At 43.4% G+C, this 15,000-nt stretch overlaps 1 protein-coding gene across 1 annotated transcript in view; it reads left to right on the top strand.

Annotated features, from left to right (window-relative positions):
- The first annotated feature begins 3,611 nt into the window (after positions 1-3,611).
- Positions 3,612-15,000, top strand: part of LOC105905509 (lysophosphatidylcholine acyltransferase 1) — a 21,366-nt gene continuing 9,977 nt past the window's right edge. Inside the window, exons 1-2 of the mRNA XM_012833515.3 lie at positions 3,612-4,078; positions 14,822-14,961. Of these exons, the coding sequence (XP_012688969.2) occupies positions 3,962-4,078; positions 14,822-14,961 (257 nt within the window). The 5' untranslated portion in view covers positions 3,612-3,961. The remainder of the gene's footprint in view (positions 4,079-14,821; positions 14,962-15,000) is intronic.

Here is a 15,000-nt window from a genome sequence, read left to right as displayed (position 1 = left end):
CTCTCTCTCTCTCTCTCTCTTTCGCTTTCAATCAATTCAATTCAATTAGATTCCAATGGTTTTATTGGCATGACTGCATACAATACAACAGTGTCAACGCATATTGACACAAACTATACAATCATAATAGACATAAATAAATAAAACAAACAAACAATAAGCAGCAACAGTACAAAGGTCATGGGGAACAAGAAATGCTACGGAAGGTAGGTAAGTAACATAGGATTATGAATTGGTAAACATTCATTATTAGCCATCTGGGACAGGGGGTTCACAGAGCTGTGGAGCTCATGGCAGGCTGCTACATATTTTGCTGCCAGTCTACAGCAGTCCTCCTTTTCTCCCAGTAGAGCCGAGAGTCTCTACAGGTCACTCGGATAAAGGAACTGAGAAAATTGTTGTTGATTTTGCAAAATATAGGTCTGTAAGACTCTAAGACGGTATTGGCTGCAGTGAGTTAGGAAGTGCAGCTCTGTCTCCTTTGTTACCTGGACACAGTAAAAACACAATCTGTCTGTGTCGGCCAACTTTTACTGCCAGGTTGTGCTCACTCAGTCTGTATTTAGTCAGTGTTCTCCGCAGTTTCATATCAGACACTGTGGTCAAGTATGTTGCCAGTGTACTGTCCGTTTAGAGCTAGATATGTTTCCATTTTTTTTCAGGATTTTTGTTCACTGTGTCCAGTGATCTCTGTATTTTTCTTCTTCTTTCATCATACTTTGGCTGGGTCTAATTTTCTGAGTGCATGAGTCTTGAAGCTGAGGTGGTCGTGGTGTAATGACCTGGGTGGTTGAGGTGGTCGTGGTGTAATGACCTGGCTGGTTGAGGTGGTCGTGGTGTAATGACCTGGGTGGTTGAGGTGGTCGTGGTGTAATGACCTGGGTGCTTGAGGTGGTTGTGGTGTAATGACCTGGGTGGTTGACGGTTTGCCCAGCCTCAGGACAAGTAAGCAGAGGGGACTCCTTTGTGGGTTCAACTGACAGCATAGGGCTTTGTAGGATATGGAGAGTGGGCTACCTGTTTTAATAGGATTCCAGAAATGTAGGGCTCATTTTTGAATATTTAACAGTAGAGGATATTGGCCTAATTCAGCTCTAAATGCAGAGTTGAAGCTTTTCTCTGCACCTGGAGAATATTTTTGCAGAGCTCTGTATGCAGGATTTCAATGGGATATTTGTCCCATTTTTCCCCGTTTTGATGAGTTTGTGTACCCCACACCTCGCTGCTATAGAATGCACTTGGTTGGATGATTGATTTGAATATTTTGAGCCAGGTTGTAATTGGTAGTTCAGTGTTTATTGATCTTTAGATGGTATAGAAAGCCCTTTTTGCTTTGTCTCTTAGTTCGTTCACAGCCAAGCTAAAACGTCCTGTGTTTGAAATGAGTCCTATATATTTATAATGATTTGTTTGTTCAGCAGGGTTGTTTACCATTGTGTTTCTCTGTGGCCTGGACCTTTTGCGAATAATTAATCCTTTGATTTTGGGTTGGTTGACTGTTAGGGCCCAGGTTTAACAGTATTTTGGGTTGGTTGACTGTTAGGGCCCAGGTTTAACAGTATTTTGGGTTGGTTGACTGTTAGGGCCCAGGTTTAACAGTATTTTTCCAATTCTGATTTGGTTTTGTTCTAACCATTTGTAGGGAACAGCAGGACAAGGTCATCAGCATCACGTAGACACTTTATTTCATTGTCTTGTAATTCCAGACCAGATGCATGGGGATTCTCTAATTGTTTTGCCAATTCACTAATGTTTATATCATATAGTGTAAGGTTACTGTCCTGTCTTCCTGCACGTCCCTGAAAGTAAGGTTCAGTTTTCTTTGTTACGATCTTAATTGAGAATACCCTGTTAGTATACATTAATTTGATCAGATTGTGTATTTTCCCTCCGATACCGCTTTGGATTAATTTAAAGAAAAGGCTGCTGTGCCAGAGTGAATCGAAGGCTTTATGAAAATAAAATCCACAAAGCAGGCATAGATTTTTGCATTATTTTTGTGCCCATAATTGTCAATTAGTGTGTGTAATGTGAATATATGATCTGTGGTTCTAAATTTAGGTTAGGAATTAAATGTGGCTTTTGGTTAATACACAATGTTCTGTGATGTTCTGTCAATCTCTCTCACTCTCTCTTTCAATCACTGTTTTTAATTATAACATCTAACTCCTCAATGTCTTTAATTTCTTTGTCTATCTCTTTCATTCACTCTCTCTCCTGTTCCCTCTTTATCTCTATCTTTCAATGACCATAGCAACTACCATGGCTACCCTGGCAACACCCTAGCAACCACCTCAATTACCCTAGCAACATCCTTTCAACCACATAAGGCAACCCCCATGAGTACCCTATCAACCAAATTTTCACCTGAACCTAACCCTGGTCGAATCCTGGTATAAGGGAGGTGTAAGGGTGCAGATTTTGGGAGTTAGGAAATGGTGTTTTTCAGTGCTAAATTAATTGCATTTATTTTTATGTACATCTTTGGGTGTAAGTATAATTGTTTGTTTCCTATATTAATTCATGTTCATAAAGCTTGATATAAAAACTATCATTATCACTCTATCACTGTCGCTTTGTCACTATTTCTTTCTCTCCATCTCTTATGTTTGATGTCTTTGTCTTTCTCTCTCACTCACTCAGTCTGTCTTTATTCCATCTCTTACATTTTTTTTTCTCTCTCTCTCTCTATTTATCTCTATTTTTATATTTATTTCTCTCTCCCTATGGTGTCTCTCGACTGAATTGCTGCCTTCCTTTAACATTGACAGTCTTTCTCTGCATGCATTTAATTGCTTTAAATGGTCTAATCTTTTACTTTATATTTGTTTTACAAATGAGATTTGTTTTTGCTTTGCATGCACTGCTATTTCCTTCTGGTTATCTTCACTGTATTGTGTGACTATGACACATAAGACCTGTTAGATACTTTTAAGAGGCAGCGTGGTGATGGCTTGCAGCTCTTTCCCCACCCATCCTGGTGCTCTGCCCTCCTCCTCATGACAGCATTAGACTAATCTGATGATTCAGGTCTCCCTGGTGACCGACCAACACCAGCAACAGTCTAAACCCAACGCCTCCGCTGACTCTGTATGTGTCTCTCTCTCTCTGTGTGTGTCTGTGTGTGTGTCTGTGTCTGTGTGTGTGTGTGTTTCTTCTTGTCATCCACACAAACCAGAGGGGGCCGCACTCTGCACAGTCTTGGTCCAAAAATAAAACTCTTCTTGCTCCTGACTCCCACAGACCAAGGCCAGAGAGCACCAGCAGCCCTGAGATGGATACAAACATGACTGCTCCGCTAACATCTCCTCTCCTCCCCCTCCTGTCCTCTCATTTCTCCTCATCATCTCTTGCTTATTCTCTTCCACACATCTCCTCTTCTCTCATCTTTATATTCTCTTTTCCAACTTCACTTCCGTTTCCATTCTCACCTTGTGAGAAAATAAATTATCATTGTTTGGATTGATGTATTACAATAATGTTCAATAATTAGTTCTAGTTCACTTGACATAGCCTCAAAACACATCTATCTAACAACAGATTTAACACATAGGATGTAACAGTTTGCCTGTTTGAAGTAACAAGAGACGTAGGCAATGGCATCAGGTGGCCTCCTCATCTCAGACTCGACTCTACTCGGCACAGCTCGACACACCCTGGCTTGGCTCTGTGAAGTCAGCAGACAACAGGCGGGACGCATGCGTCCTGCGCGTAAACCAAGACTGGAAGGTCCTGGCTGCATCTTTACGACACATCTGACTACTGTTGCGTGCAAAGCTACCGTCAAATAGCTACATGATCCGTTTAATCCCGAAGCCTTCTCTATCCCTGCAGAAAAGAAGGTAACGTGTAACCTGGAATCGGCGGGAGGATACAAAATTCCCTGGGAAATAAAGAACGCTTGGATAAAGTCGCTTGGGACTGTTTCCAGCTAAGATCCGTCCCATTGGGTTTGGCAGGGATGAGATTGCCGAACTGCAGACGATGCTCAGTGGAAGGAGATGGGAAGGAGCTGGCTCCCCCCGTCAGAAATCCATTCGTGCATGACTTGAGATTCACAACGCTCCAGAAGGCTCAGGTGAGCAAACATTTCTCTTCAGGTTTGTGTATTGGGAGGCTTGCTAGCATCCATGCAAGATGCTGGCTGGGAGCCTAGCTAGCACTATGAGATTCCAATGAAACAGTCAGCTAGCACAGCTAAGTTAGCCAGCTAACGTGCTGTGCTAAGCTTTCTAGGCTGTAACTTCAGTTGTTCTTACTGTACTCCACAGTGTCCGTGTTAGCCACAGGCTCACTAAATAGCGATACAGGTTGCGCTTCTGCACTTCTTTCGCGGTTAAACGCTTCTAGCTTGCTGAATCGTTTTAGTGTGGTTAACCCACACGTGTGGCAACACTATGTAAACTAGGATGGCTTACGTTGGCTATATTGAATGCTTTCGTGTGCTTCAGATTTGGGATAGCTTTAGGTAGTTAACCAGTTAGAGCACCCTTCGCATTCTAATGAAGCTAATATTCGTTTTACTGTGCTGTCCTTGTTCTGTCTTTGAGAGTGAAAGGGAAATGGGCCCCTTCAGATAATGAGGCATAACCTATGGTCGTTCGTCAAATTGTTGCAGACTTCCTAGGGAGCCATGTCTAGAGTGTACCGTTATCTGGAAACATTCGCCCATTTAGTGCATATCCTCGCCCCAACCATCATTTATTTCTCTTGGCAGTGTTTCTCTACTGTGTAGACCATGAGTGATAAACGTGTGTGCAGGCGTGATTTGGCTAGTGATTCAGAGACGGAAAACAGCAGAACATACACTGATTCATTGAAATTAACGTTGTGGTAGCGTTGATCAGCTTTGTGAAGAGTAGAAAAGTACTCACGCTGTAGTGGGCATGTTGGTAGTGTAATCTATCTGCTTGGTTCACTAGAACTGTAGTTAGTTATTATTTATCGCTGTGTAGCTCTATACTGTCAAGAGGAACATTCCAAGGCCCCGCCCATGGATCATGTGGGATGAGACCCGCGAATCATAATATTATTGCTTACATGTATTTTACGCTGCGCCAGATCTGAAATAAACTGAAATTGAAAATAAAGCCAGTATCGACCGAAGCATTACATCAAATTACGGTAATTTCGCACTGGGTGGTCGATGGGAATGATTCTGGTGTCTTGACGCAGGACTTTGTTGTTATCGTTCTGGTTTGGACAATAATTCATTAATTAATTCATTTATAGTGTAAGTTGGTTGTATATACACCTGATATCTGTTGCACTACGAATAGCCGATGCGTGATTGGCGGAAGTTTGGGGGTTAGGTCCACACTCTCCTTAGACACTGATGCAGGGAATCTTGACAGCAGGTACCATGATAAATGGGCATCTAAATAGCAGGAGCATGGCCCTGGCTCTGTCCATGGTTAATGTTTGCTTGGCCCATGACGTCTGAACTATTGTTGGACGTTGTCAGACTGTGTCAGGTCTGGTCTTATAGAGTTACTGTAAGCTGCCGGTGGCTATACTGAGTGCTGTGAATGAACTCAATTGACCTGCAAATCAGTTGATCTTGATGAAGCGTTCACTGCTATTCACGACAGTGTCCTACCTGTCACAAACCCAGCCCACGAGTGTCATATTAGGAATATCTAAGCAGACATTTCACACTACATGCATGCAGCTCTTTCTATTTAAAAAAATACATATGGTGGGATACTGTTTCTTTCACTGAAGCAGATCACTTGTTGATCAGTGTCTTGTTGATCTAATTAGACTAAATACACTTTTTTGTCAAATTCAGCAGATTGCTCCTTATGGCCCTCTGTGGGTGCGTGCTAAAAAAAAAAAAAAAAACTCAGACAGAGCCATGCACTATTCCAGCCAATCAACACTATGCTTCTGGAAGTAAGGGGTGTAATTTGATTGGCTGTTGAGCTCAAATATCAACAACCTTTCACCAGAATCACAGATTGTACCTTTAAAGTATGCACCACCCTTGTATGCCCTCAGTGTAGATGGCCTGCTGACAGAATTATACAGCGCATCATTTCTGGGTGCAATGCCTTTATTGAAATGTCCCCTCACAGCACAGCCTTTCTGTTTAGAGATCAACTGATTCCTTGTGTCATACATGCAGCTTAAATTTAGCTTTTTCATAAATGATTCAGTCTTAAAACCCTCTGAGCTCAGGTCTCTTGCACAGCAGCCGAGTAGCTCCAGCTCAGTGTCACACACAACCTCCGACGCATGTTGTTGTGCCAACTGTTACAGGAAGGCCACCCCAGCTAATAGCCAGTGGCTGCTGCCAGTGAGCTAAGATCTGGAGAGTGCTCCCAGCGTGGCATGGGCATGGATCCAGCGTTGGGTTCAAGAGATTGGGGGAGTTCCAGGAGGATTCTGGCCTTAATTCTGGTTGCACCATGTGGTTGAGATGGCGTGTGGCGGTGTTGCTTCGATATCTGCCATTCCCCAGAAACTTGCCACCATCTCGCCCGTGTCACTGCCGTGATCTTCTGCAGCAGCCCTCCTCAGTGGTATCGCTGCCCATGTCTGAGGTCCCGTCCCCACGACAGCAGAATGATTTGAAAACGTTTGTCCGCATGACAACGCTTTGAAAACACATTCATGTCCACACTGAATTGCAAAAAACGCTGTCGCTAGCAAGGCCTTTTAAAATCACATTTCTTGCATAACCGGTTCTGCAAGATTTAGCCTACAATTTTGTTTTCAAAGCAATGGCACTACGAGACAAGATTAAACAGTTTATTTTTCAACATCAGCTAAACGTGGTCTTCACACAGGAACCCGTTTTCAAATGTACATGTTTTCTGGCCCTAAAAGAAGAAAATGCTGCTGTTGTTGTTGGGACGCAAGGCCAAACTGCAACAGCGCTTCTCCATTTTCACTGTTGTGGTGTGGACGGGCGTGAGGCGTGAGGGGTGAGGTGTGGCTGCTTGAGGCGGGGCTGCATGTGGCCGACAGTGAAGGCGCTCAGCATGAGACGCTGTGGACAGATTGCCCATTTCCTGTGGGTTGGCCTCGGAGAACATTTTACCTTGTTTCTTGGTTCACACACCGCTTTAAGAAACCATGCAAATATATGTTCATATGTGATTTAGCATGTTGATACTCTGATTCTGATTTTAGTGGCAGTGTGCGTGGAAGTGAATTAAGGACTCGATGATTGTGTGTGTGTGTGTTTTAAGGGGCAGTAACTGATCTCTTAGTCAGGTTTAAAATGTGTTTCTAAAAAAAAAAAGATATCACAGCTTCTCTGTTGGAACCAGAATTGCCCCCCAAAAATGATGGCAGGAGTTACCTGTAAGTTAAGGAGAAAGTGTTTGAATCTTTCGGAGTGGAGTGGAGCCAAAGGGTTTAGTGTATACTGGTAGTCAGAATGGAGTGGAGTCGAAGGGTTTAGTTGTGTGTATACTGGTAGTCAGAATGGAGTGGAGTCGAAGGGTTTAGTGTATACTGGTAGTCAGAATGGAGTGGAGTCGAAGGGTTTAGTGTATACTGGTAGTTAGAATGGAGTGGATTCGAAGGGTTTAGTGTATACTGGTAGTCAGAATGGAGTGGAGTCGAAGGGTTTAGTGTATACTGGTAGTCAAAAAAGATCTGTGGCCTGCGCAGAGCCTGACCATCCTTTCTTCAGCCAAGCTAAAAGCCAAATCAGCGTGGACGCCGTGAAGTGGACGAGCATCTTGCTCTGATCTCCAGTAGGAGATGGAGGAGTGGTTAGCTTCAACTGCTCTCTGTTCTGCCGGTTCCAGTAGGCAGACATGAAGGGCATCCCTGGCCCGGGGTCATCCTCTGATAGTGTCACACTAGAACCGACTTGGGCCACATCTCCCCTCCCCTAGAAACCTCATCCCTACACCCTGTGGTTTGTTTTCTAGCCGCAAGAAACACACATTTCAACTGCATTGCTGTATACTGTTATGCATTTCTAGCCACAAGAAACACACATTTGAACTGCATCCCTGCATTTAAATGCTTTTGTAGCCACAAGATACACACATTTGAACTGCATCCCTGCATTTAGTTCTGCCTTTCTACCCACAAGATACACACATTTGAACTGCATCCCTGCATTTAGTTCTGCTTTTCTAGCCACAAGAATCACATTTTAAATATCTGGGCCAGATCTGCCTTAGCAACTGCAGCTGCTACCTGGGAGAAATGGAGCAACAGTAGCGGCTTTGTAGTCCCCGCAACGGCCAGGGTTGCCTCAGGTCCTGCGTTACCGCGGCAACCACCACAACCACTGATTATTAGCCTTTAGCCACTTTGTCAGTTAGAGCCTCTCTGCCTGCACTCATCACATTCTGAAGCTGTATCGGTTGCCAAAGGAGCATTGCACTTCAGCTTGGGGCAAAGTCAGAGGGGTTTTTGCATTACCATTCTAACCTGATCAGTCCCCTTTCTTCTTTTGTCAATGTATTGCTATATGTGTAGTAATACTCCTTTGTTTTGTTGTATTGTATTATTAAAACCCCTGACCTCCCTTTCCATGTTATAACAGAAGGATGTGAACAGTAGCATGTGTTGCCGAGAGGAGCATAGTGAGAGAGAGAGTATGTGTGTGTGTGTGTGTGTGTGTGTGTGTGTGTGAACTCAAGGTAAGAGTGTGAGCAACAGTGCAAGTTACTGAGGGTAAGATTAGGTATCGCTGAACAGAAGAGTGCGTGTAAGAGTTCTTGAAGCAAAGCTTGTGAGCGAGAGTGTACGTTTACAGAAGGGGCCGTGTCGGAAAGTCATGTGGCGCATCACACGAGGACTGTGGCCGTTGTCACTTCCTGTTTCACGCCCCTGTCAGCAGAGTATGGTAAAGATCACGCTGCCAGTAGCCTAGCATCTTTTCTGAAAACGATACAACTTAAACAATGTTTTCTCCACAAGACACCTACCCACCACCTTTTTGCTATACCACAGAAAACCATTTCATTACGTAGACTTTTATCTGTATCAGTACTCCACAATACTCTCCCTGAGATTTTTCCTAGTGTCATCTTTGTAAATGTCTTTCCCTATCCCCATGTTTATAAAAGTGAATTAAAAGGTGATCATAAAATAAAAGACAATTGTTTCATCAGTCAGGATTGTCTTCTGAAAGTGAGGCTCTGGCCTCTGGTAGCTCACATGGGTTTTACTTCCTCAGCTGTCATAGATCTCTTGGCCATCAGGCCAGCAGGAGCACTGCAGGCAGATGGTCCCTGAGGGACTTCTGAACCCATGGCTCAGTCACACACTGCTCCCTTTTAGCACTGGCCTCTAGTCAAGCATCCTCACGTCAGCATCAATGAGCAGATTACCAGCAGTCAACTGAGGCAACATAAAGGTGTGTGTGTGTGTGTGTGTGTGTGTGTGTGTGTGTGTGTGTGTGTGTGTGTGTGTGTGTGTGTGTGTGTGTGTGTGTGTGTGTGTGTGTGTGTGTGTGTGTGTGTGTGTGTTCGTTCCCGATGTCTACACTCACTCATCCTCTTCTCAGATTCTGGATATCACTCTTTGAGTCGCTCTCTTGCTCTCCCTATTTTTTGTCCCAGATCTGTCTTTTCTCTCTATCTTCTTTTGTCCCAGATCTATCTTTTCTCTCTATCTTTTGCAGTCTATGTTATCTGTAAGTTTCAGGTACCCTTATTGCAAACTTGTTTTTTTTGTGTGTGTTAACTGGCTTCTATACACAAAGCTGCTAGCCTGCAGAGATACAGATCACATTTCCATTGTTCAGTGTCTTATATAAAGAGGAACTGCTGCAGTTTTGTAGTGGAAACTCATGCATTGTCAGCACTTCATCCAGAAACCCATTAGGTCTACTAGGACGGGGACCAAACCTTATTAAACAGTGTTTAAGATCGGAAACTGATGCACCTGGACCTCCCTTATCTCAATCAGATGCTGAAATAAAGAGTGTATGGGCTACTCTTAGAGAAGCCATTACTTTGGTATATTAACTGGGTCATGGGCTAAAAGCCTACTTCTGTGTCAGTTAAACAGGTTATATATGTACTTTTGTGATCTAGGCTGTTGAAAAATACCCTAGAAATTCCACCTTTAAAGTTGAAGTGTAGCCCAGGGGTTTGCAGAGAGCCCTTCTCTGAATTAAAGACCTGCCTGGTTGTCAGTCATACATTTCCTTCCCTGCGTAGCGTAACTCATGCAGAACTGTGTGCACGCTATGAGGCTACAGACAAGTCGTCAGAGTGAAACACTGATTTCCATATCAGTTTTGGGCCATTCTGAAACAAATATGTTGGTTTGGCATAACATCCAATTCTAAAAAAAAAATGTATTGGTAGGTAGAATTTTTGTTTCTCCCAATAACAACAAAAAATGTCACAAATAGGACCTATTAGAGGACTATATTATTATTATTATTATATTCTACTTTATGTACTCTCCTAATAGGTCCTCTGAACTGACATGATGAGGCCATGTTATGTCTAGAAGGGGAGGGGGAATTCCTGTCGGGTGGTGTGTGAGCGATGTGTGAACTGCATCTTCTCTGTGTCAAAGATGAATGTGTTTGGTGGTTGCCGATATGTGTCTGACCTGATGAACTTCCGGTCTTTGTAGTTTCATGCGCAGACTAGGGCATGGTGTGTGTGTTTTGTGAGTGACACCTGTGTGTGTGTCTGTGTGTGTGTGTGTGTGTGTGTGTGTGTGTGTGTGTGTGTGTGTGGCGATGCATCTGCAAAATAATAGTTCTTCTCTGGGGTGTGCATGTGTGAAATGCTAGACCACTTCTAGGCTGCCTTCAAGATGATTGTGTCACACACACACAGAGTGCCACTTAAGCTCCCTCCTATCTTATCTATTTGATTTAGTGTAATAATCATGTCCTTTTCCCCAAGGGTCTGCACAACCTGGTGTGGGTTGTTATGACCACAAATTTGAATTACAGTATTTTTTTTAATGTCTGGTTGTTTTTGCGGTGTATCACAGCAGTACATAGAATATAAAAACATTTTAATTTCATCATGTATATACTGAAGGTTTTGAGTACTATGGGGTTTTTGTTGGCTCCACAAAATGTTACAATATATGAAGGAATCCGTGTACATGGAACAGTTGCAGAATGAAATTATTTTTATTGTGCAAACTGCAACATAGTAAAAACAGAACCAATACAAAGATGAGCCGACAACTTTAACATTGCTTCCTTTTCAAAAAAAACTATTGTGCGATAGTTCTATATGAATATTTTAGGTCAGTTTATAGTCTTTAGTGTTTAAGTATTCGAAGAGATATTTCTAAAACGTTCTATTGCACAAGTAACAAAACAAGCTTAATATGATTCATTCACAGTATGTTATCCTTCAAGCCAAAGTATTCAAGTTTTAAAATGGCTGTTGATCAGTCACATTTTTAAATTTGAATGTGCATTAATATTATCCTTTAAGGTACAGTATTCAAATATTCAAAAGGGCTATATTGCTCTTGTTTTTCCATTAGTAAGATAAACAATCCACATTTAAACTCACAGTAATAATATTCTTTGATGCTAACATCTTGGTACATCAGCAGGAAACATTATGTGCCAGCAGGAAACATTATGTTCCAGCACAAATCACCCTGACAAATACAGCCTTTGGTAATTGAAGCTCGTCAAGACATTACAAATTTGGCGTCAGGAAAACAACCCTGTCCAGGGCATCTGGTTTCAGTGCTGACCTCTGGCAGGTGATGGCGTTCCCGCCGGTGCTGAAAGCTCTCTCAGATGGGGCATTGGTGGCAGGAATACACAGATGCTTCCTGCCTGGCTAGCTGGAGGGTGGGTGTCACTGTCACTGTCTGGAGGTATCTTCTCAGCTCCACTTGTAATGGTCTCCTCATCTGAGAGAGAGTTACCCTGCTCTAAGCTCCGCTTGTAATGGTCTTCTCATCTTGGAGAGAGTCACTCTGCTCTCAGCTCTGCTTCAGCTGCTGCCACCCTGCTTTTTGAAAAAGCTGGCCAAAGTCTTTTATTTATTTATTTATTTATTTATTTTTGGACATAAAACCTCAGCCACCTCTGCTGCGGCTCGAGCCCTTGGGAGAGCTGATGAAGTGCCAGTGGTGCCTGCCTGTTGCTCTGGCAGCAGCAATTTGTACGCTTGTACCGCTCCAGCTTTGATGTTGTTCACCTTTTCATTGTTTATGTAGATAGTTTTGGAGCGGGGGTCAGGAAGAGAAGCCATATCTAGCAGCTCATCTGTGCGTTGAGTACAAAAATGGTTGAAAAAGAAAATGGTTGTCTTCGTGTCCTTGGTCAGTTGAGTGTCATTTTCTCCCTCAGCAAGAGTAGGTTTATTGAAAAGACTTGCTTGAGGTATGAGACACTGACATTGTGTTCACCAGACAATCCCCCCCTAGGCGTAGATTGCGGGCAGGTGCTTTTGACAGACCCAGTTCAGTTTGAGCAATGGCCAGGTCCCTCTTCCTTTTCGAGGAGTACAAGAAAGCACCAAAACCATTTTTTTTTTCTTTACTCCGACTGCACGTTCTTTAATTGATTTAATGCAAATATTCGTATGTACCCTATGGCAAGGTGAAGCCTGTGTCTAAAGCATTAGAGTCTTCATGCATTCAGCTGGACCACCTTCATGATGTCACATGTGGCCCCTTGCCTCTCTCCTTCCAGACCCCAGGATTCAAGGGCCTCTCAAGCCCTGTGCCATTATTTCTGCTGTGTGGTCTTCTGGGAAATACAATGTTTGCAAACAGGGTTTGCGCAACTCCCAGCCGTCATTGATGAAGTGCACCATTGTGCACCAAGTGTGTTTACATTCCGCAACTTGACCACAGGTCTGTTTTTGGAAAAGTGGGCGACTCCAGTCTGAATCCAGTGGTTTTAATGACTGCTCTGAACACGTCTTTCTTGACTGTCTGTAGCACGACCAAGTCCTTGCATAGGTGGATTGTTACTGCGTTCTCAATGTCCTTCTATCGCTTGCTTTTCCTGTCATATGCAGCGCCTCAAGAAAATGCCTCCTCAAGGGACGAGTGCCCCTATGGCTTCACTGTTTCACAGGCGCTACTGGTTGGCGACCTCGAATCCGCCGACCATAATCGTATATACTTGGTATTCCAACGCGTTTTATACCGATGCGATGGAGTAAGCGTTCCGTCGCGCTTATAGCGCCGAACAATATAATATAATTTGCTGCTGTGTTACAGCTGTTGTTTCAGCTGTGCTACGGTATGGCGGTGTATGAGAAATTCCTGCTGTATGGGAAATAGACCGGATGAACCGGTATAGCGCCCAGCACTAGCACTACCTCAGTTGAGCAGGCCTCTGATGCATTTTGAACGTTTAATTAAAGTGTTTGCTTGTTGAAGGCACCCACTGCAGTGTTTTGTAAACGAGACAGACACACAGAGAGACAGACACACAGAGGCTCCAAGGTAGGGTAGTACAGTAATGTCTGAGATCCGTCGTCGCACAGAGTTTTCAGGCAGCCCAGAACAGAAGATTGCGTTCTGTCTAGTTAGTATTTTATGGCTGAATCTCCCTTCCTCTTCCTTCTAAAGAGCAGTCCTGGCTGCGACCGAGGAACAGTGATCATAGGCGTCTCACTCTGAGCAGCTCAGCTCAGCTCAGCCTGAGCCAGGCATCTCAAGCCTGGTAACTACAGCTCTGGCAACCACTGGAGGCATCTCAAGCCTGGTAACTACAGCTCTGGCAACCACTGGAGGCAGTCCAGCAAGGATCCCTTCCAGATAAATATTTGCACTAGATAGCTGATCTACCCGCAGCTTTAAACAGTAGCGCAGAGATAAGCTCTATTGCTCGCACTTTGACTCCTTGTAAATATGTCTAGGGAGCTTTTATTCCGTTTCGTCCATATCTGGGCTGTTCTATGTTGAATTATTTGGCTAAGTGATTAGTTATACATTTAGCTTTTCTTGATACCTAAAATGTATTACGTACATGGTAGGGGAATCCAACTCTCGAAACCGTATGTTTGTCCATAGACAAGAAATCTTTGGTCACTTATGTTAAAGATGATGGGTTAGTGTACATATTGATAGCTTTTTAAAATGATTTAATTAATTATTGATTTTAAGTATTGAGTTTGTAGAATTGTCTTGTAGCTCTGCAAGCTCGGTAAAAGTTGCTATCACACCAAGCCCATGACTCTTGTCACATTTATGACTGTCTGTTTAGAGAAGCTTGAGGTCTGTGTGCACGCCGAGGTTAGAAGTGTGTGTGCCAGGGCTCTACGCTTACTTTTTTTTCAAGGACACGTTGCGCCAGTCTACCGCACCACACCTCTTATGCAGGCTTCCAGAAACAAAGAATCGAGTCTGCAAGGGCCAGCGTTACAAAACTTGCGGAAAATCATACTGCTAGATTTTTCATATCCAAGCCTCTCGAAATTCCTCCTGTCAGGGTTAAACATGCACACCTTTGGTGATTTGAGCTGTATTTGTTTTTTACTCATTGCTGCTAGTGTAACAGTGAAGACATTTGAAGAACTTCGTTGTACTTTGCATTTTAGTAGGCTAACCTGCTTTTTTGGGCACTTTTGAATTTGAGAAAACTAGTGAGCCACTTGAGGTAGCATGATGCGTAGCTCACGTTGAAATATAGCAGTGTTTTGGGATGTGTACTTTATTAGGTTGTATTTGCGTCAGAGCTTTTTGACATTGTAGCCAATGAAGTGACTAAGTCACTTTATATTAACACATCAAATACGCCTAAATATTTAATTTGCACCCCAACATTTTTACTCTTGTATGTGTGTGTGAGAGATCATTTTCCAGTAAACACTGTGGTGATGAAGTATGTTGTTTGCGTGTGTGTGTGTGTGTGTGTGTGTGTGTGTGTGTGTGTTCTGTGGAGCAGATTGCTGTGATGACAGTGACGCTGTTTCCCCTGCGGCTGCTGATGGCTGCCTTCATGATGCTCCTGGCGTGGCCGTTTGCCTTCCTGGCCTCTATGGGGCGCTCTGAGACCGCCATGGAACCCCAGAACCTCTGGAGGAGGTAAGCAACCACGGCTCATGACCACTTCCATCTGTCTGT

The sequence above is a fragment of the Clupea harengus genome, chromosome 11, assembly GCF_900700415.2.
Source record: "Clupea harengus chromosome 11, Ch_v2.0.2, whole genome shotgun sequence".
Taxonomy (NCBI): domain Eukaryota; kingdom Metazoa; phylum Chordata; class Actinopteri; order Clupeiformes; family Clupeidae; genus Clupea; species Clupea harengus.
The sequence above is the reverse complement of the archived record's forward strand: the minus strand, read 5'-3'. Positions and strand labels throughout refer to the sequence as shown.